Source organism: Pyrgilauda ruficollis, unplaced genomic scaffold (genome assembly GCF_017590135.1).
Source record: "Pyrgilauda ruficollis isolate IOZ18807 unplaced genomic scaffold, ASM1759013v1 scaffold2, whole genome shotgun sequence".
Lineage (NCBI taxonomy): Eukaryota > Metazoa > Chordata > Aves > Passeriformes > Passeridae > Pyrgilauda > Pyrgilauda ruficollis.
This window is the reverse complement of record NW_024519206.1, coordinates 16,271,778-16,296,381: the sequence shown is the minus strand read 5'-3', so window position 1 is coordinate 16,296,381 and position 24,604 is coordinate 16,271,778. Positions and strand designations below refer to the sequence as shown.

General features: G+C 36.4%; 1 protein-coding gene across 1 annotated transcript in view; it reads left to right on the top strand.

Moving 5' to 3' along the window:
• Nucleotides 1-24,604, top strand: part of ZNF385D (zinc finger protein 385D) — a 410,559-nt gene that overhangs the window by 70,714 nt on the left and 315,241 nt on the right. The window contains exon 2 of the mRNA XM_041466486.1: nt 14,321-14,599. Within this exon, the coding sequence (XP_041322420.1) occupies nt 14,321-14,599 (279 nt within the window). The remainder of the gene's footprint in view (nt 1-14,320; nt 14,600-24,604) is intronic.

Here is a 24,604-nt window from a genome sequence, read left to right as displayed (position 1 = left end):
AATATGAGTTTTGACTTCATGAGTTTCTTGAAGGTCAGTCTTATGATGCTGTCCTTTCTGTTTGTTCACATTGCATAATCCTGCAATGTGGTTTAAAGTTCTCAATGTCCAACAATGTTCTCAGTTACTATTATTGAAATGGACACCAGAGCCCGTACCAAGCTAACATCTACAATATCAAAGTGGATTTCCTTTAGTTTCATTGCAAATATTTATATACTTATCTATCTTACTCTATTATCGCTGTATCTCCCTCCTTTTTAAATTTTTTTCTTTTCTTCACTGACGAACTACTGGTAGAGTAGGTTCTTGTTCCATATTGTAAAAACAGAAAGCTCTTGCACACATGCTCAGAAATGTGACTGTTTATGGAGGTAGGTAATGTTAGAAAATGGCTTCCTTCAGGTCGTCTGCTTCTTTCATTACTCTTGCAAATTAGTGGAGACCAAAACTTCATATCTGAAGGACGAAATCTGCAAAGTCAGCATGAGAGGAGAGCTCAGGGTTGGAATAGCTTGGTTTTGCTATGTTGCTTTATGCCAGAATTTACTGTGTTTGATTGTACATTTTGTCAAGGTTGCTGTTTTTTATCTCTGTGGTGAGCAGAAGGCTCCTGCAGGCAGAATAAAAGGCTCTTGGGGCATCATTTGTCAGCTAATCCCACTGTTAAAAAATGCTCTCTCAGGAGAAGAAAATCCTGTGCTTTCTTCACACCTGTGAGAAAATATTGTGCCACTATGAAACTTACTCATATCTTGGGTGTTCAAGGTGTTCTTTCATTTCATATTTTTCCACTGGGACACTTGTGCTTCTAGTCAGCTTGCCCTCAGAGGAGACCCATCCACATTCTGCTATCTCTTTTGATGGTTCAAGTGGTGACAGCAGGCAGAGTGGTAGCTGCTTTGTTCCCTACCCTAACACCTGTTAGTAGGTGATTGTGGTACTGGCTGTGATAATTGCCTGTAGTCAAGCATGCACAAGGTGGCCATCACAGCACGTGGCAAACATCTATCAGGCACGTGCCTGGCATGTGTCATTCACATGCCAATCATGTGCCCAGCACACGACATTCGCACATCTACATCTGGCAATCGTGAGCCTGACACTCTAGTACAGAACAAAATTTGAAATGTAGTGACTTAGTGTTGCTTGGGCTGTAGGGCTCAGGGGCTGTTGCTCATCTTTCTCATTAAGATTTAAGCTTGTGCAAGGATATTTGAAAAATTGTTATCAATTTGTGTTATTAATTCTTAAAGAAATGAAGACCCCTGCAGAAATGCTTGATATAAGAAGTATCCAGTATAGATGATCACTGTTTTGGTTTGTGTATGAATTCTCCTTGTGATGAATGTTTCAGAATTTGCTGAAGCAGCAAAAAATCGATAATGTGGAATGAAGTTCAGTCAATGAAGAGTGATAAGTGTAGTGATCAATAAGTGAGTGATTTGTGAAAAGCAGTTGATGACAGTGGGTGTGTGCTGGTTCCAGATGTGTTTGCTGTAGGAGCAAGGCATGCTGAAATGGGTAACACTGCTGTACTGCCAAGTAAGCCATTCCAGTTTTCTTCCTGACAGTTAAAGTTGATTACAAATGGCATTATTTGGCTCGATTTAAATAGTGCTGGGTGAAATAATGAGGATTTTGTCTAAACTAGGGAAATGAGGGATAGGACAGAGTAGTCTCTTGTGTACAGTGGCTTAGGGGAAGGTCACTTGTTCAGTTATTTGGTTTTAGGCTGTGGTTTTGATGGCTTTGCTTACATTCAGTGTTCTCTTTTCTTATGCCTCTGTGGCAAACAAAATGAAAATGTGACAAGGATTTCAAATGGATTACCATTAAAATGAAGCCAAAGTAAATGAATGTGTATTGGGAGATTAATTTTTTTAACTTGGTTGCCCATAATTCAATAGTTTTTTTTCTGTCAAATAAACTTCTCAGGGAAGAAACAATATGTAGGTTTATGATTGAAGTAGCAATTTGACATTGTTTGGATGTTATTACCTTATAGAGCTTCTCTGATTGGTCACATATATGTTGGCTATTAGTTTAATGAATTGTAGCTTTGTGAGTCGTGCACTCAAAAACGAAGTTCTAGCTATTGTAATCTTTGTACTTTTTAATCATTAAAGGTTTCCCTTTTCTGATTTTTGTCGTAGAAATTCTTACTCATGCAGGTAATCCCATTAAAATTCACTGAGGCTGATAGTGTGAGTAGTCTGGTAGTCTGGGTCTAAATTAATAAAGGAATCTCATTTCTATTCTTCTAGAGTACAGGTATATAAAACACTGAAAGTGCTTTAAGTGTTCTTTAACCCCAGCTGTAAAAGATACCATAAATTTAAAAAGTGACAGTTTCTATAATACATAGCAAGAACAGCAGAAGTTATGGTGACTGCTGAGATGCTGAAATTACTATGAATTTCCTTTAGTTAAAAGGAAAATGAGGATCTGATTCTGCTGTTCTTGCACGGTTTTCATGCCGGTGTAATGTCAAATGTATATATATCTATGTGTGTATGTATATACACGCATCTTGCCATTTGAGGAAAACTGATCCAGTTAGGTGTCTGGGCTTTTAGTGGGAAGAGCACCATCTTGTAAAAGCCTGTCAATAGCTAAAGGTCACTGCTACCATTGTATTTAACTTTTCTCTAACTTCCCTAAAATTTCATTTCGATCAAAGTTACGTACATGTCCAGTGACCTGCAGTGTTTTAGATTATGAGGTGAATTAGAGAAGGTAATTCTGAGGGAAAAAACCTTGAAATATCAGGCAGTGTAATATTTTGTCAAGAATTCTATCCTTTTGCCATAAAATTATTTTTCAAAATTTCATATATATTTTATCAATAGTCTTAAATGACTTTTACTGCTAACAAACATTTTAATGCAGAGTCATCATTCTTAAAAAATAAGTAGTTGAGCAAATCCCAGGGATTTTTATAAACTTGTTCTATGTATAATAGAGTTTATAAGCTGCTTCATCTGAATCAGCATGCCTGAAGGGACAAACTTCATAGGTCTTCCAGGGCTTTGAATTCTACCATGCTTGACTTCCCAGGGCTTTTCAGCATTTTCAGCCTACCCGACAGGTTGAGAGATGTTGCAGATAGCCAGCAGAGCTGGAAAGATTTTCCTCACTCAGCAGCAGTCGTTTTTGCAGATCACAGTGGCTGAGCAAAGTGCTCAGGCTTCCGAAAAGCATTGGCTCAGGGTCTGTGCTGTGAGCACTTGCTGCAGAGAAGTGCCGTGGTGAAGGTCTCCCAGAGAAAGCTGGAACACGTCAGCTATTTTACCTTCTGTGTGTGTATGTGTGTATGGTGTTGTTCCCGTGCTTTCCATGATTCTTTTTCAGAAATGCATCCAATCATGGGAGGATGCTTCAGAAAGAACCATTGATTTTTAATTATTAGCAGTGCATGCTATGTAAACCCCTACAAAAAAAATAACATGGTGGTGGAATACTGAAGGTGGTGCTCCAGCACAACTTTGCATGGAAAAGATGTATAAAAATACACAGATTTCTGCAAAACTGGGAAAAACTTTCCTATTTTAGAAGCTTTCTTTTGTATTTTAATATTAGTAAGGCACTGTCATTGATTCACGTGTTCAGTAAACTGCTAGACCTCTCTGATAGGCTTTGAGTTTTGGAAGATACTCCTGGACTATGCTGTACAATCAGTAATTTCAAACAGGGGCTGACTTTTAGAAGCAAAGTGGAGCAGCAGCTCCTGCTTTGAAGGGGAGATGTGGGCTTGTGTTCTTTAGTTTGTTCATGTTTTCCTGCATTTCCTTACTTTCATTGTGGAACTGTGAATGTCCAAATTCCAAATAGGTAATGTATTTCAGAGATCACACTTACAGAAACAATTTCAAACCCTCCTCTTACACTTAGCCTTAAAAGATATTATTTGCCTTATAAAAAATATAAGCAAATTTTCCCTAATATGCCCTGCCTTCATTTTCCACAATTCAACAGAGAAGTGAATTACACTCATGGGAAAGTAATGCAAGGAAAAAGCTAGTGCAATAAATTGCCCAGGACATCCTCTTAGGTCCTGATATTTCATGATGCATTTTCCTGAACATGCACTGGCGCACACACACTCACCCTATGGGATTATAGCAGTCATGCCTTGAAAATATATTTATATTCACTAATAGTGAATCACCCAAATTTATCCCAAACAAAAAATAAATCATCCCACTTTCTGTGTTCAGTAATTAGATTCCTTTTGCACATTTTTATTTTTGATGCCTAAGCGTTTCTATAAATGGATTACATCTGGGTACTGTGATGAAAAGGTTATTAGAAATGTGACACAGACAGATAGTCCTTGTGTTAAAATAAGTCCCCAGTGGCAAAAGCAAAGCTCTACATTGGCCTTGTGTGACTGTAACAAAAGATTTTAGCTGCTGCTCTGGGACACTGTGTCATCCCACGGAAACAAAAATAGGTCCAGGTCCCACAATTTGTCTTTCAGATTTTTTTACCAATACATGTCCAGTGTACTCTGATTTGCTAGAAATTATTTTTAGACCCCCTAATACTGATGAAGAGATTCAGATAAATGTATAGTTGACAAGCAGAAACATTATATCAGCTGTGGAGACAATAGCAAAGGCATTGTCTGTCAAGCCATGATAGAGAATATGCTTTTTAAGTTCTACACAATATGTACCTCTCAGCTAAAATTGCAACAGCTACCCAAAAAGCCACATGCTGTAAAGTAGCAGAAATTATGTTCATATTACCATGAATGCAGGGCTGAATGCAGTATTTAAAGAAAATGCAATCCAAAGGTTTGAGAGTAAGATAAACAACAATAACTTTCACAAGCACTTGCAGAAACATCTGGTAGCCTTTCCAAACACAACAGACTTTCACCTTGATGTGTTTGCATTGCTTGGAAAATGATCTGGTCTCCATTAAATCCAACACTAAATGGCCCAGTGGGTGTAATGAAGCAATAACATAATAAAAAAAAAAACCCCTATCCTTCTAAATGTTGCCAGAGCTATCTGAATGTTTTATAATGAGCAGATAATCTGAAAAAAAAATATTCCTGCTGTGCAAGCATAAATGATAATATTCAAACATAAGACTTTTTCCTCAAGGTTTTATTTTTTTTTTAACAGAGGTGTTTTTAGAAATGCATTTAGAGAAAGGCAAAAGTAGAACTTTTTGTTTGATTTAGAAATACATTCCAAAGGGTAACTGATTGAAGCACTGAAATTGCTCTGTTTTGTTCTTCTATGGCTCCTGTGTTTTCTAGATATTTTGTTTAAAAATATCCACACAGCAATTCCCTAAAACAAAATTACGACAAAATGGATGGTGAGATTATCTTTTTGATGTTTTTATATGTGGTAAATATTGCTATTTACTAGGACCTTAGAAGGTTTGAAAATTCAAACTATAAAAGTCTGAAAATATTTGGAAAATTATCTTTCAAATACAAAAAATAATAATTTCTAAAATTTCTTAGATTAAAAAAAATAAAAAAGGAAGACCCCACATATTTCTGGCATTTCTTTTGAAATGAAAACAAAAAAGCTTTTTTTTGGTTATCTCTTGCTTGTAGCCTTTAATTTCCTCTTCCTCACTGTTACTACCCTTATTGCCACTTTATTTCATTTCATGTCCAATGGCTGCATTTTTTTGTGCATACCAAAGATTTTAGGGGTTGAACTCTCTTTCTAAGAATTATTATTCTTTATTCTGCAATGTTTGGGTTTCTTAGTGGGAAGTGGTGGTTGTTTATTTTTTTAAACAGAATTCCCACAGAGCTTATTCATGTGGCTTGCCTTTTTAATTCTTTTCCTGTTTCATTTTCTAGATGTATTTTCATCAGCATATTGCCAAAATACTTATTTCTGAAATACTTAATCACAAAAGAAAATAAAGGTGCCTGTGTATCCAAAGAGATAACCTATCAGCAAACTTGTCACAGACACTAACTGAAAATTAATTTTAAAAATTGCCTACTTGGATACAGTGGTAGTGATTGTATCGGAGTGTTAAAAATGGAACTTTCTTGTCTGCAAAAATGAGTGGCTCGTTATGCCCAAACAGCTGTTCATGCTCTTGCTTTCTGCTGAGATAAAGTTTTGATTGGATATTTAGGTACTGGGAAAATCAAAGATATTTGAGGTGGAAAATGGCACTTACAGGATATCTGAATGACAGGTTGTAGGCTGATTTTACATATGGGAGTTGATCCAGAGAGTCTGTAAAAATGATTTTTATCTGTGAAATCAAAAGTAATATTCTTGTATCAGCAATAGTGTGGCCAGCAGGACCAGGGCAGTGCTTGTCACCCTGTACTGGGCACTGGTGAGGCAACACCTCAAATCCTGTGTTCAGTTCTGGGCCCCTCCCTACAAGAGGAACACTGAGCTGCTGGAATGTCTCCAGAGAATGGCAATCAAGCTGGTGAATGGTCTGGAGCACAAATTTGATGAGGAGCAGCTGAGGGAGCTGGGATTATTTTAGTCTAGAGAAAAGGAGGCTCAGGACTCTACCATTCTCTGCAGATACCTGATAGGAGGGTATGGACAGGTAGGGGTCAGTCTCTTCTCCCTGGTAACAAGTGATAGGACATGTTCTCAAGTTGTGTTAGCAGAGGATTGGACTGGATATTTGGAAAAATTTCTTCAACAAAAGGGTTATCAAGCAGTTACACATGCTGCCTAGGAAACTGATACATTTGCCATTCCTGGGGGTATTTAGACAGACATGTGGATGTGGCTCTTGAGAACACGGTTTAGTGGTGGACTTGGCAGTGCTGGGTTAACAGCTGGACTTGAAGATCTTAAAGATCTGTATAAACCTAAAAGATTCTATTATTATAATTCCCTATTCTATTTTTTTCCCTTTCCTTCCCTTTAAAAGCTGTTCTGACTGCTTACCTTCTCAGAAGTATTGCTAAACCCAAGGTGTTGTCCAGCAGAGGCAGCCAGAATTGCAGCTGGATGTTTCTGTCCCTTTTTTGTCTCTGACTACCATTGACAGGAGTTTTGAGTTTCAAGGCTGTGAGTACAGTTTCGTATGTGAAAATCAAGAATATAGAATAGAAATAATGCACTTCAGGTTGCTTGACAGCAACAAATTTTCTTTGTTGGCAAAACCTGCTAGCTCTACCATTTGTCATGCTAATTACTGCCTCAGGTACAAGGTCTGTACCAAGATCTACTGCTGGTGGAGAGGGAAGTGACAAAACAGGAGCTGCTCACTTTACCTGGATGGGAGGAGCATCCCTCTGGACCTGGGTAACACACACATAGCTGAACCCATGTCTTTTTCTGGCCCTATTTTATTCAGAAATCTTTGTTTTCACAAGGAGTGTTTCTGAAAACAGACTGAATAGAAAGAAAATGAGGGAGTTTTCATGGCTTGTAAGTCATCACAGTAGTGCTTCTCAGATTTTAGAAGCTGATGTTTGCAAATTAATTACTTGGCCTTTAAATAGTTCCAAACCACCCAAAGTGCTCCATTATGTTAGCACAGGCTTGAGAAATAGATATGTATTACTAGCTAATTGAATAACATATGGTGTTGATTAGTGCTTAGCTCTTTTTATAGAACTCAATTAAAAAACTGACTGCAGTATATTTTGAGACTATGAGATGTCTGTTAGTTGCTTCTGGCATGAGTGAGCTGCTGAACCAAGAAACGATGAACTTTTTCTGTTTAGTCCATCTGTAAGTTCCTTTAGGATCTCTTGGTGCATGTGGCTGTGATGGGAGATAGGCTGGGGTTTGTTCATTTGCTGCAGCATTGAAATGCAGCCTTTCCTGAAAGATTTAAATGCTCTCCTGGCAAAGCAAACAAAAGCCCAGGCTTTTATTTTCTGTGCTATTGCTTAAGGTATACAAATATACAATGAGCCGGTTTCAAATGGATAAATATCTATTCTTATAGGGTTCAGTTTGCAGAGAACCATTTCTTGTGAGGAGTCCTAGGACAGAGACATAAAATTATAAAGCACTCTAACCCCAAATAATGTCAATCTCAATTTTACCTAATTCCACCTCAGCAATAAACACATGTGGAAAACATGCTTTTTTTCCTTTTGCTTGATGTGGTTTTTGTTTCAGAGATTATTTTCCTCTTAGACTTCACAAAAACACCTGAGATGATGATGATTATGATCTTATTATTATTCCCATGGATGATTGAAGTGCTGTAGCAGCTAGTAGCAGTGATCAGACTGGTTGGAGCTGGTAGCATACAGAGAAACAATAAACAAGAAAATAAGATGTTTCCCTCCCTGACTTTTCTTGCCCCCCCTGCCAAGATGCCTCTTTTACTCTATTTTGAGTATTTTTAAAGAGAAAACTTGATAAATATAGACTTCAAATGTGATTTGATCTGAACCTGTATTAGGCACATGGCAAGAAGAGATACTGAGTTTTATCCACGGTTTTATCACTGGCTATTAATTTAGCTCTTGGGTGTATGACCTGACAAAATCTTCCTTGATTTCTAGAAGCAAGTGATTATTCTTGCTACAAAAACTCATAGTAGAAAAGCCTTCCTACAGTGTAAAATTACTTAATGCATATATTTTCCAGATTTTCACATCAAATTTTATTGTATTATGTGCTATTTGGTATTTAAACTTAATCAGAAAGGCTCAGAAAGAAGGAGACCCTGAAAAATTGATTGGTTTCTAAAAAGCATTTCAGAACCCAGTAGATTCCCATTCCACAGTAGCTCTTCCACTGAAATGGCATTTTCATCCATCCATCCATCCATAGAAAACAGATGAGTCCTGCAGCATATCCTGAAGGTTACTGAGGTCATTTGGGAGGGATCTGTGTTGCACAGATGCAGTGCTTTCACCGTGAGTGACCTTTCACCACTTGCTGCTTTTTGTTGTGCGTTTGTTCTGCCACAGCCGTGATGTGCAGCACAGGCTGTTCGTGACCTAAATTGCTCTGGGCTCTGAACCAGGAGCAGGTGCAGCCACGACCAAAACCGGAAAGCTGCAGTGTTGGGATCATCCAGTGATAATGGGGGGTGGAAGAAGCCAAGGATATTTTGTTTTATTATTCCTGATCCTTCCCCCAGGCTACCCTGTCCCCACCATCCATGTTTAAAATAGATGGCAGTATGATGATTTTAGGCTTCTCCCAGGAATACATTTCTAGAGCTAGCATTTTATTCAGTAAGCTCAATTAAAGGTTGCAAATGCAAGTTAGCACTCATGGGCTTTTTGGTCAAGGCATCACAAGTATCCAATGCACCAGGAAGCTTCAACGAGCATAACATAAATAGGAAAACTTCAGCACAGAGATACCAGTTTTGAGGGTCCTGGCACATAGTGCCTCACACTCACAGTGTGAAGACGATTCTTAAAAGCTTCATGCAAAAGTCGCTGTGCTACAGTGACTTACGTCAACTGGTGATGTCCTATCACCTGAAAGATAGAGCAACGTATTTATGAAGTTTGAAAAGATAAGATTCCAGTTATTACCAGAGGGTGTAGCATGCCAGTAACATCCCTTAAATATGTGAAAGCTGACAAGGTGAGGCTATTGATAAGTGATCAATCTCGATTTTTTTTTTCTCTTTTCTTTTTTCTTTTTCTTTTCTTTTTTAAACATTGCATTAACAACAGTTTCTTGAAAGCAGATGGTATCTCTCCATATTGTTATTTGTTGATATCTCAGAAAAGGAGTATTATTATTATTATTACCTGCAAAAGTTCAGTCCTTTTAATGTTTGGAGAGACATTATCACAGGCAGAGCAACATTCATCCCATCTAATTTGAGATGTACAGCATAGACATCTGCAAATGAAGAGGAGTATGTTTTTCTGACCACAAAACACCTGAGTTTATGCTTTAGTCTAGCTCATTGTGAGATGACTCTGCATAGCACTTCTTGGTGAAATTTAGTGTCTAGAAATAGAGTCTGGGAATGAGTAACTCAGATGCAAACATCTGCATCTTTGATGATTGTTACTTGAATGTTGTTCACAGTTTTGAAAAGAAATACTAGAAATCCCTTAATATTGTAATTAGTGGACTTTGTCCTTAATGCCCTGTCCATCTTTTCTATCCTGCAGCTATTACAAGAATGTATTTATTGTAGCAACCTGTTGGGAAGGAGATATGCTTTAAGATGTATAGAATCATAGGATGGTTTGGGTTGGAAGGGACCTTAAAAATCACCTAGTTCCAGCTGTCCTGCCGGAGAAAGGCAACCTTCCTCAGCCAAATTATGCAAAGCTCCACCCAACTTGGACTTAAACCTGTCCGGGGATGGAGAGTCCACTTCTCTGGGTAACCTGTTTCAGTGCCTCACCACACTTAAAATGAGGTATTTTTTTCCCCTAATACCTAATCTAAACACATCCTCCTTCACCCTGAGGCCATTCCCCCTCAGGTTCTATCACCACAGGCCCTTGTGAAAAGTCCCTCTTCAGCATTCTTGTAAGCCCCTTCAGGTACTGGAAGGTATCTCTAAGGTCATCCTGAAGCCTTCTCTTCTCCAAGCTGAACTGGGTCATTGATCAGTGGCAGAATGTCTGCATTAAATACAACAGACTTAGGTACACAGTGGTCTCTGGGACTCCTGTACTCTGTTGGCCTCTTGAATGTACACAACATATTTAAGTATTATGTACAAGAGCTAAAGTCACAGTGATTGATGCAGTTCTATGCTGATAAGACTGTCTGGAAATAAAGCAATTTTAGTACAAATGAGTAATATTTCCTTTCAATTTTCTTGAATAGAAAGTATGCAATTGGCTTGCAGCTAAGAAGGTAGGGATTGTTTCAGGAAATAATGTGATTTCTAATCCCCTACTTTCAAGCACATTTTAGAAGAGAAATCCCCACAAAGTAGCTATGTTATCTAAGCCAGCAAACGCCACAAATTGTAGTGAGCTGGTTTTCCATATGGGACAGTTTTCTACTTCACAAAGCTATAATGTCGTGCAAAGTTCATTTTACTGGTAAGCATCATTGAGCCAAAATTGAGTTCAGAGCCCCAGGGTAAATAAATGTAAGCATTTATCCAGAGTGCTATTTAAATTGGCATGAAGTTTTGGGACCTTGGTTGCCTAGTTCACTCATTTCTAGTGCTCTGAAGGCTTCATTAGGGCCCCTAAAATTGAGAAACTAGCTTTCTTTTATGGGGAAAAAATAGTTCTCTGCAAAACTGATGACTCTAAAAGATATGTAGCCAGTACAGTCAACATGACCTCTATAATATGATGGCTGTGAAACAGGGTTGTCGTTTAAAGCTTATCCACATATTATCAAGGCAATAAGACATTGATAAAATTAAAAATTTCTTTTAAAGTTTTTAAAATCCTGTTCCATGTAATTTTCCAACAGGATGAACTATGCTTTCTTTTGCTTGCCAATCAAAATTGCTGGCTAAACATTTTTACTCCAGAAAATGGAAGTATATAATGATGCATGCATGAGCTGAAGGCCTGTTGCTTTCATGAGTGAGACTGCATGTGTGTTGGTTTAAACACTGGTGGATCTTTACAAGATTTTAAGAATTTTTTTTTCCTGTTTCTTTAAAAGTGCTACTTGGAGTGGTAAATTGTATTTTAAAAGTATGTCAGCATATTATACTCACATATCTCCCACTTCTTCATCACTTGCTATCTTTATTTACGTGTTCCTTAAGAAATATTGAATAAGAATGACTTGGAATGTTTTAATCAGAAACTGTTTCTGTTTTTAAAAAATATTTTCTTCACATTTTCAATTTTTTCTTAAATGGATCTTTTTTAGCACTGCCATGTAATCACTGGCTTTACAGGTGTAAAGGTTTGTAATATGTCACTTTAGTCCTTTAGCAGTGCCATTATATATTCAGAAATCGCTGTGTATCTGTAAAGAAAATGGTGATGTACTGTAGTGTAATATATATTTCTAAAACTTCTGTTTGCCTAGTTGTTACCTAAACTCCAATTATAAATTATCCCCTTCCTCCAGATTTGAGAGTGATATGGACATATGCAAAAATGTATTACAGCTCTAATGATGTCACATGGTTTTTTGAGGAAAGCACATGGTAGCATACAAATCACTTATTTCCAAGGTGGAATTTCTCTTATTAGTTTATTGTGCCGTTATTGAGTGTGCATTTTGTAATTTTGTTTTCTGGAATGAGATTGTAATGCAAGACAAATTCTATATGCCAAAAATAAGACTTTAATGGATTAGACTGTTTTGACTGAAACATTAGAAGGATGTAATAACATGCTAATACATTTTATTAGGCTGCCAGCTTGTGTGTAAATGTTTCAAAAGGAATGAGACATGCATACACATAGAATACAATGTTTAATTTACTAGATTATGTTTGCATATGAAGTTGTACATCTTGGTTGAAAAATCTTTTTTTTTTATAGTAATCTTATGCCTATATTGTTAGCACTATAGGTCTAGAGATATATTGTTGTAATTTTAAATTCACACTGCTCTCTAGTGGGGAATACTTTCAATGCAATAGATTATATATATATATATATATATATTCATGTACAACATGTATATGAAATGGGATTACCAAACTGTTACTGGAATATAGACCAATTTGATAAAACTAGTTCTATTGTGATATATTATTGTTATACTGCTTTGATTAAAGACTGAATTTACTAATTAAAAAATATTTTAGACTGATGAATCTTTGGAGTGAACAGTATCTCCAGCAAACTCCAGAAGGGCTGAGAGGTTGATAGATTTATGCTTCTTCCTCAGGAGAAACCTCCTCCTTATGTTAGGAGAAAAATGCTATAGGTCTGCTATTTAAAAACATCAGGTTTTCTTCTAAGCTTCTACAGTCTCGCAATGTCTTTTGCTTTGGAACGAGTTATTTAGCCTGCTTTCTCATCTCTTGCTTTCAACAGCTATAATCCTAAATAAGAACTGACTGTGCACAGAAGCTGAAATAATACTGACAAATCTAGTTGAGTGAGGTTTAAATCTACAGCAAGTCCAGAGGTCCTCTCAGACTTGAGTCTGTACTTTCTTAAATGAAATGGGGTTTAGTTAGAATAGAACACAATGATAATTAGATATCAAGCAGAACTGAAAACTGAGATGGAAACTGATTTGAATATTGATAGGCTTTAGATTTGCTTATTTGGATAAATTTGTCTTTGTGATTTGATTTGAAAGCAATAATTGTCTTTAAATCCTTGGGAGAGCTGTCAAAAAAGTTAAGCTGATGAAATTTAAGTCATTTGAAGCTATCTCAAGAATGATTTGCAGCATTTTGTTGTAATCAGACCCAAATCTGGAGGCTTGTTTTAGACACTGAAACTCTTCTGGATCTCGCATTAAAGACCCATTTTCTTGTGTAGCTGCAATAATCTTTTTTTGTCTCTAGGTTGATTGATTTGTCAATTAGAGACCAAATAATATCATTGTATTTAAGGCTGCAGTAATTTTGTCACTCAAAGTATAGATTAGATTCTTTGTCTAGACCTTCATTTATTCACTAAGTCTGGGTGAACAAGCACTTTAAAGATTTATATGGTACATAAAGGTCTCATCAAAATGCTAAGTTGGTATAACATTTTGCATTCCTTGAATAGTGAATTAGGTTTGCAGTGCTCAGAGCGTTTCTTTACCTGTGCCATTTCTGCTCACTTTTAATCATGGAAGCTCACAGTTACATTTGTTTCACTTGAAGTTCTGCAGATGGGATTATCTGCTCATTTCTGTAGTTGTTGCTGTCTGGTATTAGCTGAATCTAAGCTAACTATCCTTCATTTATAATCCTGGGTGGTTAAGATAAGAAACTAATAACATATTTATTTGTCTTTGAACTACTTTACATGAGAAAGTTATGAAGTTATTAGATGTGGGCTTGAAAGCAATCACAGGAAGTGGGGAGAGGATGACTGGGGTTGTGAAATATTTAATAAACTCAAGGGTGAGGTCTGTGCATTTAAGCTTATGGAACTAATATACAAGCAGGCGGAGGTTCTGTTAATTATACCTTCTATCCCTTTTCTTCCATTCACTGAAGGGTTGTTTTGTCTCACATTTTTTTCTCAACTCCTGCAGTGTTTTTACCCTTTCTTAGATAAGTTATCACCACATACACATCTGGTGGTAGCTCAGCTTTGGGCTTCACTTGGCTGTGAAGTTAGTCAAGTTACATAGAAGAACTGAAAAAGTTGAACAGAAAGCAAAATATATGAATGGAAATATAATGTCAAAATATAAAATGCAAAAAAGTATCATCTGCCTTTTAGTGCTTTGCAGAGGTTGCTATCTTTTCTACATTATTTTGTGTTCTCAACAATTTTCTCTCATGTGTTTTTTCTTCTCAGAAAATATGAAGAAGCCCTGGAGCCCCGATTTACCAGTTGATAACCAGGCATACAATTCAGATTTCACATCTCTCCCAGACCGGGAAGGTGAGAAAGAATTAGCACCTGATGGCTCTGAAGAAAAGAAGGAGAGAGAAAAGAAACACACCAATTTCACTTTGTGTAATGTCTGTAACATTCAGCTAAACTCTGCTGCTCAGGCACAAATCCACTACAACGGCAAATCCCATCAGAAGAGGTTGAAACAGCTCAGCAATGGAAATCTCAAAAGTGATAATGGTAAGCATTATAATATATATATCTTTGCCATGTTTTGATCTGAGAATTGCAGCAATGTGCACTATGTTGATATATAGGAGTATAAACTTTGCTTTATTCCAACAACAAATACTTTGAAGTTAAAGCAAAGGCTTTTGGTGACTTCGGAGTGCTGGAGGTCATCCCTGCATCTGGCAAATAGCTTAACATATACCATCTGTGTTATTGCAAGAGTTTTCAGTTTATATTTTGTTTACATAATTATTTTGATTCAGATTCTTTCTCATTTCATTTGCATTTTGATGGTTTTCAGCATAATCAGTGGTATTCCATATTTCACAGTCTACTGGAAAGGTTATCCTTGTTAGGGGCGTGCTTGCCTTTAATGAATGTAAGGTTGTTGTGAAATAAATTGAAACCAGTACATTACACAGAAATACATTCCCAAACTCTTTTAACTTTAGCTTGCTTATTCTGGGTTCAACCCACAGCTAACATAAGTTGGTTTCAAGATCATGGCTGAATTGAAACAGAGATAGAACAAATCTTATTTTGACTGTGATTGATTTCATTGACAGCTTTGAGGAAAGCATTTCATAGTAGGTGACATACTCTTCAATCATCAGAGTGAGTTGTGATCCCCAAAGAAAAACACATGTTGCTTTTTGTACTAAGGCAGATTAGATAATAGAGGCAAATGATGGTCCCTGACAAGAAAAACCAAAGTACCATATTGCAATTTTTTCAGTTTAATAGCAGGTAGTACTCACATTTGCTGTGCCATATATAGGGTTGTACTGCATTGTTCTATTACTTCTGTGTACTATGTCAGAGAAACAAGTGCCTTAATATGTTGTACTTAGGACTTTCAGACTTTCTTTCTCCATATCACACGTTGCTTACAATTTTATGCCTTGAGTTACTTCCTGCCCCACCTGCAGAAGGATATGCAAAGCAACAATCCATAGATAGAACTTCATATTATTATTTTAATAACCTCTGCTTTGTTTCCACACTAAGAGTGGGGAATAACACTTTTTATTTTGCCTAAGTATGTTGGATGAGAGTGCTTTACTGTGTATGAGGTGTTGCTCATTTCTGTAAAACACAACAATAAAACAAATAACACCACTATAATATTCAACAATACAATTAAATTTGTCTTTAAGTGGCCAGTGGGACTGCAGCATTTGACAATGTTTGGAGTTCAAGCTTAGAAAAAAATGCTACTACCATTAGTAGGACCTGTGGAAATTCATAAAGAAAGATTGATTTCCCAATTGATTAAAGGTGCAATGTGATTATCCACAAATGCATTCTCTATTAAACCAAATAAACACAGTCTAATTTATTGCTATCTTTGGTTAAGGAGGAATTGTTATTGTTATTATTAGCACTACAATTTTGCTAATGATAGAAAGATTTTTTTCTGCAGTTCATTTTTCCACTTTAATCCATGATAATGAAAGAATTAGCAATTAAGCAATGCTGAAATTAGCTCAAAGAGCTTCAATCATGGTTCAACATTTATATTCTGGAGAGGCTCAAACTAGCAGTATAGCAGCATATTTCTTATTTCCTCCTTAAGAATATTCTATGTTGTGTGTAGCTGCATCAATTTGTAGTCAGAAAATAGCTGATTGACTATCTAGCTCTTGGTTTCAAAGTGCAATTATTTTGGGAGTTTATGTGAAAATTGAGGATTTTCAAATTTGGTAGGTCCTTGAATCAATATTCAAAAGTAGCGCTCCAATGGGAAAATAATGTAGGGTAGAGTATAACGAAGGGATTTTTCATGTCACCAAGTTCAGTTCTCTTCAACTGAGTGTTATAAATTAGAGAGACCAGTATAAAATATTTCTTGCTATAAATTAGAACTGAATTAGAACTGAATATTTGAGTAACCATCCTCCCTGTACTTTGAATAGAGGCACTGTTTGAGATGCCTTTTTGGAGACGAGTATAAATCAGAACATGAGTCCTTTTACCATTATAAGTTCTGTCATAACTAGTATTTCTGAAATATAGGCCGTATTTTTCTGACAAATGATTGTTTTGTTGATGAGACCCCAGCATGCCCAACTGACATATGACCATGACTATACAAATTATGACTCGAGCATTGCAATTTATCATGTACATGCAAATGGCGCTTTTTGAAGGTCATTGTTGCACAGGCATATTGTTTTCTCAATGTGTGTCAGAAGGATACTTTATTTAAGAGAATGGTGTTTCTTATGTGGAAATCCAATTGCCACAAAAGACAGCTGTTATGCTTGATGTCCACATTAGTGACATAATAATTCTAGAGACAAAATTCTGCTGTAAATTAAAAGTATGTAAATATTCTGCTTTATGCAATGTCTTCTAAGGTTTTGTCATTATGGTTACTCATTATGTCTCGACATATGAATAAAGTATCTGTACTATGCACAAGCAAACTTAATTTCTAACTACAGTGTCTCAAAAACCCTACTCTGTTTGCCTCTGTATATGCCTTTGCACTGCTGGATGCTCGCTTGGAACTAACATACATGGAAAGGCTGAGAAAAATATTGGAGTTGTGATTTCTCATTTTGTTTCATCTCCGAATTATTCCCATGAAGCAGGATAGGTTTGTGTGTTCTGTATCATGAGGATATAATAGAAAGGGAGGATTGATTCATGTGAAACAAAAGCCCATGTCTTGTTCCAAAATAATTTGCAATGGACTGCTGAACAGAGGTAGGGTTCAGCTGTATTAGCATTTGACTGTGTAATTAGAGTTGTCATGCTACAGTCACCAACTTCTAGCTTGTGAAGTAGCTTCTGTCTGTTGGACATGAATAACAGAACATTTTCTTTACTGGAATATCTCTGCCTAATTTCATCAGGAAAGTTGCTTGTGCACAAAGTCTGTTAATATCTGCAAATCTATAATCAGTAAATAAATGTGCATTGGGGGGTTAAAAGCAGTGTTTCTTTGCTGCTCTGTTGGTATCTGGACTGTATTTGAATAACCAGATATACTCTGAAAAGTTTTGCTAGTTGCTTACATGTCTGTTTGGCAGATTTACTGTACCCCTGTGGTTCCTTCTTGAGGCAGAGCAAGCTCAGAACAGCACACTGTGCAGCCACAAAAAGGGATGTGAACCCAATGTTTCTTGTGTCATTACTTGGTACAGTGGTTTGTGATGACTTCACAGGATATAGTGAGACATCAGCACTTCTGTAACTGAAATGTGCTTGGGAGCAGCACAATTTTCTGTGTACCTTCCTCCTAATAATTGCCTTTGATGTCTCTTAAAAAGACTTCTCACACTTTCCTCTTTACACCCTAGAAAATATTCTTACTGGTGATGTTTTTGCTTTTCTACTCTCATGCGTGCAGTGCAAAGGTGACAAGAAAGTCAGTGGAGATTTTGAGTATGTTTTGGAATTAAGAGGAGGGCAAGATGCAGTTCCTATCTGGTCTGCTGACATTGCACCACTTCTCATAAAACCTGCCTGGACACTGTGGGAAGAGGTGACCTCTTGTGGGAAATTGTTTATTCTAACCAGCAGGAGCAAAACTCACTGACAGAATAGAAAAATAACTGTGGATGCAAATGTATAGTAGCACCAGTAAGAAAGCTGATGTTTCTAAAATTTTATTTAAACCAGAATTTCCTCTGTGCATTCTTTTGTGTAAATTGCTGAATCATCATGAGTGAATGAGGCATGGTTAGGACAAAACCTAAAACTGCTTTCCTCTGCAATACTTTTTACAATACATTAGAGAACAAGTTAGAAAATAATGAAGGAGGTGAGCAAAGTCAAAATTAATAGAAATCCTTATGCTTTAAAAACTGATTTCTGAACCATTATTCTTTTGAAACATAGAAGGATGTGAAGCATTTGGTGGTGGTTTATTTATCTAGCTCTCTAAATTCATAACCCAGACCAAAGTCTATCCAATTTAGTATGTTTTATTTACTATCTTTTAAAATAAATGCAACTACAACTTTTTTTTTTTCACTAAAATTTCATTAAAACAAAATTTTATTGTAGAGCCAACAAGGAAATTGAGTACATGGAAAACAGGAGCAAAGTATCAGAATTTAGTATATTTTTTCCCCCTTGCTAATTTCAAAAAACAAATCCCTTAATTCAACACTTAATATTACTTCAGAATGAATAATGACTGTTATGGTAATGACTATTATGAAATGTGCACCAAAAAGGAATATTTATTTCCCACATTTTATTCTTTCTTCAACCTCATTCAGTAGTTGAATGTAGTTTCCTACAACAACATTTGAGATGGCAGTTTCCTTAAATCTACACAATACATTCTTTGCACACTGGTCAGAGAAAATGTTTAATCTTTTACAAGTTTTCTTTTGCATCTAAATCCTTACTTTTTACTAACCTGCAGGTAGGAAATCCAGGTGATTTATCTGCTTGCAGAGTTTCCATCCTTGCACTTTTGTGTTGCAGTTTATTTTCTGTCTCTATGCTGCCATTGCATTTTGCTCCTCTGCTGTCATGTTTTATGATCATGAAAACTGATAGCTTTGGGGTAGACACATTCTTACTTTTAGGTGGTAAACACCATCAGGTTAGGGCTTCCAGGGAAGTGGTGTCATCTTCTCTTTCATTGTTAGCCCTCCTTTCAGATGAATAGGATTGGATGGGACATTGGAGAAAAGAGGAAGTCTTCAGGCAAAGTATATTTTCCTTCAGAATAGGTGATTTTCCATTAATTTTCTGTCAAGTAATTGTCAGATCAGCTTGAGATGTCCCTGGAAGTCACATATCAACATTTTTTTTTTAATGTCCTATTATGTTTCAGAGCTTCATGGCCAGTTAACAGTGAATCAAATATGTATTTTCCTCTGGTTTTAAGCTTCTAGTTTGTGGGTCGTACATGCCAGTATCTTGTAAAGCATCACAGCAGGTTCCTTTTGGGTATTTGTAATATCTCCCAAATGTCAAAGCTTGAGATTTCTGGACAAGTAGGACTGGCTAAGGGCAGTGTGTTGTCACTTCCATTGCTTCCAAATGTAAATCCTACTCCTTATTTCAAAGCACTTGTCTCTTTTCATCATGTTCCTATTTCAGTTAGTGAACTATTAACGCTTTCTGATTTCAAGAGCACTTTTGCAAGCAATGCTTTTAAACCCCCACTTGTATTTGCAGAATCTTTTTTATTTTATTCAGAAAGGTAATATCACCATATAGGACGTCATAGTTCAACACAAAGTTTTACCACAAGGTGAATGAAAGAATCTTAAGAGCCACCTCAGGCTAGCCTCGTGCATGGTGTTGCTATTTCTTCTAATAAGCATCATAGGATCTACTTGGCTTTGTGAGTATACAAAAAGGATAAATGGACGGTAAATGTGGACATTTACAAATGTGTGCAAATATCCATATGGACTTGCTGTAGTTAGCTGTCTGCTATTGTAAATAAATGGAAATGGACATTGCTAAATTTTAATACAGATCAGGTATAATACAGGTAAGGTAACATGTTGTGGGAACTTGGGGAAAGTTTGAGTGCACCTGGAATAAGTTCAATAACAGCATGCAGTCACATAGATAAAATATATTTTAGAAATTCTTAAAACATTCTTTTGGATTTGAGGGGAAAAATCCACAGGAGTTACATAATTTTTCATATGGTGTATCTGGCAATCGGTCCACTGAATAGCACAATAAAATTTTAAAATAATGTATAGAAGCTTGTATAACTGTGATTTATAATCATGGATAATTTTTCATGGAGTTGGGGGATAAGTAGAAATTTATGTCTAAATATACTTAATGTAGTTTTGAAGTTTCTAATTGTTTGTCAAGCGCACTTAAGGATGCGCTTATGTTTTTTTGTTGAAGTCTAGCTCTGGTCTCAGCTAGGAAATTCCTTTCTTTTTGACTGTCTTAAGTGGCAAATGAATAAAATGTACTGTAGCAGCTTATTATCAATAAAACTGTTTAAGGCATGTGGAGAATCTCAACCACAAAGAACATCTGTCCAAGGTCAAAATGAGCCTCTAACTGCAGATTCAAAAAGTTACAAAGAATTCAGTTTTCTACCTGAGTGTAAGACTGCACAGATTCTCTTTTAATACCCCCTGCTATATAGAGTGCCCTCCTTTTTACCATCTTGAAGCAAGATGCTTAGTAAATTGCCTTCATCCAAACCACATTGGATGTTTGCCCAAGAGAAGTTCAACAGTGGCAGCTAAAACAAGTTTAGAAGTGGGTCCTGCTTTGCTGCCTTTTAGCACACCTGGAGAGGGTTTTTGAGAGCTATGTGAAGACCTGGAGGATGGAGTGCTTAGAGGTGTCCTCAACAGCACACAAACACTGCTGTTTTGTGCAGATTAGAGGGTAAAAATCTTCAACCACCGTGTGCCTGTTTGCTACATTTAATTTTCCATACTCACAGATCTTCCTCTGAATATTCCAAATATTTTCCTGTCACAGTTTGCTTGTCCTTTTTAGACATTTATAACCTCAGGCCTTTATGTTGCTCCTAGGTGTGCAACTCTTTCTATCATATTGAAAAATAACTACCCTTTATGTCCTCAAATTTATGTTTAAAATACATTTTAAAAAGTGGGACATCCTTCTTTTTGAACTTCTACTTAGCATCCACATAGACTATTTCTAATTACTTTTTTTCCCCTGTTTTTGGGATTTTGGGTTTTTTTTTGAGGCTGGCTAAGACATGCCATACAAATTATTCATCTGAACCAGTTTTTCTCTCCACTTAAAAGATAATACTGTTTTAGGCATGCAATATCTTCATGTTTTAACTGTAGCAGGAATATTGATAATCAATGCTAAATTAACTGGATAAAGCTCAGTTACTCTGAGAGCAGTGTATGTCCATCTGTGTTGTTTCTGAACCGTGTGAGGTGTTGGTCTGCCATTCTTTGCTTCTCCCTGAGTGTGGCACCATTCCCATTTCTGAGAACACTGGCATTTGATCTTGTACGTACAGATAACAAACTGTTGAAACCTGTTTTGCAGGCTCTCCATTTAGTTCTGCTTATATCACTAGGTCCAATATAGATTATGATGACCATGGCTTCCATCCAGACCTTCTCAGTAACTTGTCTTCTTTAAATATGGTGGGTTTTTTTTCCCCCGGCACTGGCATCTGGTAGGCAACAGATCTTCTACGCGTCATGACAACGCACAAAGTTTATCAGCGTTTCCTGGTATTAATTTCCTAAGAGCTAGCTTTTCCCATATTCAGTTGTTTTCTGACTTCAAATATAGATCTGTACTCTTCAGTGAAGCTATAAAATAATAATTTTGTATGTCTCTTGTAGCATAAATTTTTTATTTTTTAGGATATCACAGAATTCATACAGAATATATCTGAGTAGAAGAAAAAAACCAGCAAATATCAAATGAGAGACAAATTTCACTACTGCTGATTTTTACTTATTCATGGCTTTTTTTTTCTCTCTGATTCAAAATTTACTGTCTTCCTGATAGTTATGTCACTGAAACCTAACTTCTTATCCTCTGACATATTTTTCAGTAGGGGACATATATCTCAAGATTGAAGATTTAAGACCAGTGCCAGTGAAATTAAACATTTTGATTTCAAGAGAAGGGGGCAAGTTCTTCCCTCTGTTCAGGAAATTAATTAATGATAGCTATGGTGGCTCAGTACAAATCATTGAGGAAGCTCTAATTCTAATCTACAGTTCTGATACTGTGGGAGCAAGTTAATCTGTATTATGTCTTTTCTTTGTTTCTCACATTGATGCTTATAGGTTAGCCTGGCTGGAATCCCCATGCAGACAGTATTATACCTATATAAACATAATTAAGATTTCCCCCCAGTTGTTCCACAAATATGAAATTAGAGAGCTGGAAAGATACACTAATTGTAAGCAAAGTAGCTCACTTGATATTTGGTAATACTTTGTTAGTATTACTCTTTAGTAACACTTTGCTCTGTAATAAAATTCAGATTTTCAAAATACTCATCTAGAAACTTTGTCAGGATAGCATGTTTTTAAATGCAAGCCCTTCCTAGTGGGGATGATATGTAATTTATCATACAGAATATACCAACTTTTTGGTTATAAAAGCAATATTGACTGTTTCTTTTTTATAGGCTTTAAGAGCAAAATGACTATTAAATTAGAACCAAAACCCAGACAGAGTTTCTCTCTCTGCTCAATTCTAAAATGTCGTAGAAGAAAAAAAGAAATTTAATGAAGAAGAATTTTGAAAGATCAAACATTTTGTGATCTTTAAACAGTATCATTCATAGTAAAGAACAGTGAAAGGAAAACTAGAAATGTAAAAATTATTCACTTTGGTATTTTCATTCCAATTGGTTAGTAATTTTGTTAAAGATTATTCAGAAATGGAGTTTTCTTCTGTTGGACATGTCCCATTTGGGAACACTTAACAACTCATCTGTCCCTTTTTGGCCAGGAAAACTCCATTCCTACCTTTGATTAATTCTCATTCTATCCCAAAAGAAGTAACAATAATATTTAAAAGTGAGTAAACATTTCCTCCTTCCACTTTCATTCCTGTTCTCAAACTCAATGGAGATTTGAACCTTGACAAGTTGCATTGTGAATGGACATTTTTTCCACTTGGCAAACACAATAGAATTTTGGGGTTTTTTTGTCCATGGTCTTACCTGTTCTGATAACGTCCTAGGTTTCTTTGTAGGATATTGTTTTTATTTGCACCTTATTTTAAAGTTATTATCATGGCACGTTTTTTAAAAAAAGTAAAAAACCTTTTTTTTCTTTATTTGTTTTAATTTGGTCATCAAACTGATGAAAACCTCTGATTACATGACCATAGTTTTCACTTAGCTCTTGTTTGCCTCAGCCATGTTTAATGCCACAGCTTTGTGAAAAAAAAAAAAAAAAGAGTTGGATGTCCTTGTGGACAAAAGGTTGAATGGGATTCATGAACTACACACTGGGACAGTACCATGCCCAGTTTTGGGCCCCCAGTGCTGCAGGAGAGACGTCGTGGTTAGGCAGTGGGTGTGGAAGAGCATCACCAGGATGGTCAGGTTACCTGAGCATGTGGCTCACAAATAGAGGTTGACAAGGCTGGTTTTATTTCCTGCGAAGAAAAGAAGGGCTTGTGGGTGATCTTATTGCAGTCTTCAACTTCCTTGAGGGGTTTTTAGGTAGAAGATGGATATATACAAAAGGGCAAGAGGGGAGCATCACAAATTGCAGCAAGGAAAGTTCTGGTTGTATGTATGGATACAAGCATTCAGTGTAAAAGTGGGTAAGCACAGGAATAAGTTGACCAAAGAGGCTGTGGAAATTATTCTCTGGAGACTTTTAGAACTCGACCAGATCTAACCTTGAGATTATTTCTGCTTTGGGTAAGAAGTTAAGCAAATTTCAGAGATACCTTTCCACCTGAATTTCTCTAAGGTTCTGTAGAAAATACTGCAAAACTTCACTTTTAAAGGTTCAGAGGCCTACTTTCTTGATTTACGTCAGGCAGGACCTAGATATATATAGCCAAAGGCTTAGATTTTTTTTCATAGTTGTGTGTTTAAAAAGGAAAAAATAACCAAGAAAATTCCACTCAGAATGTCAGGGTGCTGATGGTATTTGGCAGAAGCAAAACAAATACAGTAAATTCTGTATTCTGTGAAAGGCTCTGAAATGTAAAATGAGCTGTTGAAACCTTTTTTACCACCTTTATTTTTTCATCAAATTGCCTGTAGCATATACTCAGAACTGCTGTTGATCCATGTTACAATGTGTCTAGTTAGAGATTATAAAAGTAAAATTCTTGTCCTTTAAAAGAGAAAATGTAGGAACAAAGCTGCTAGCATACATGGGTCTTGTTTTTAGACCTTTATTTCTGTCACTAGTGGTGTCAGAGGGAAGAATAGATGCTGCAGGATGCAGAAAAGAACATCAGATACCATCTTGTTCAGTGATGGTTTAAGATAGATGTGATCTTCATAGCAGGGCAAAATAAATAACCTTTCAAACTTTCTTTTTCTTGAAATAAATTAGCTTTTAACCTAAACCATTGAGG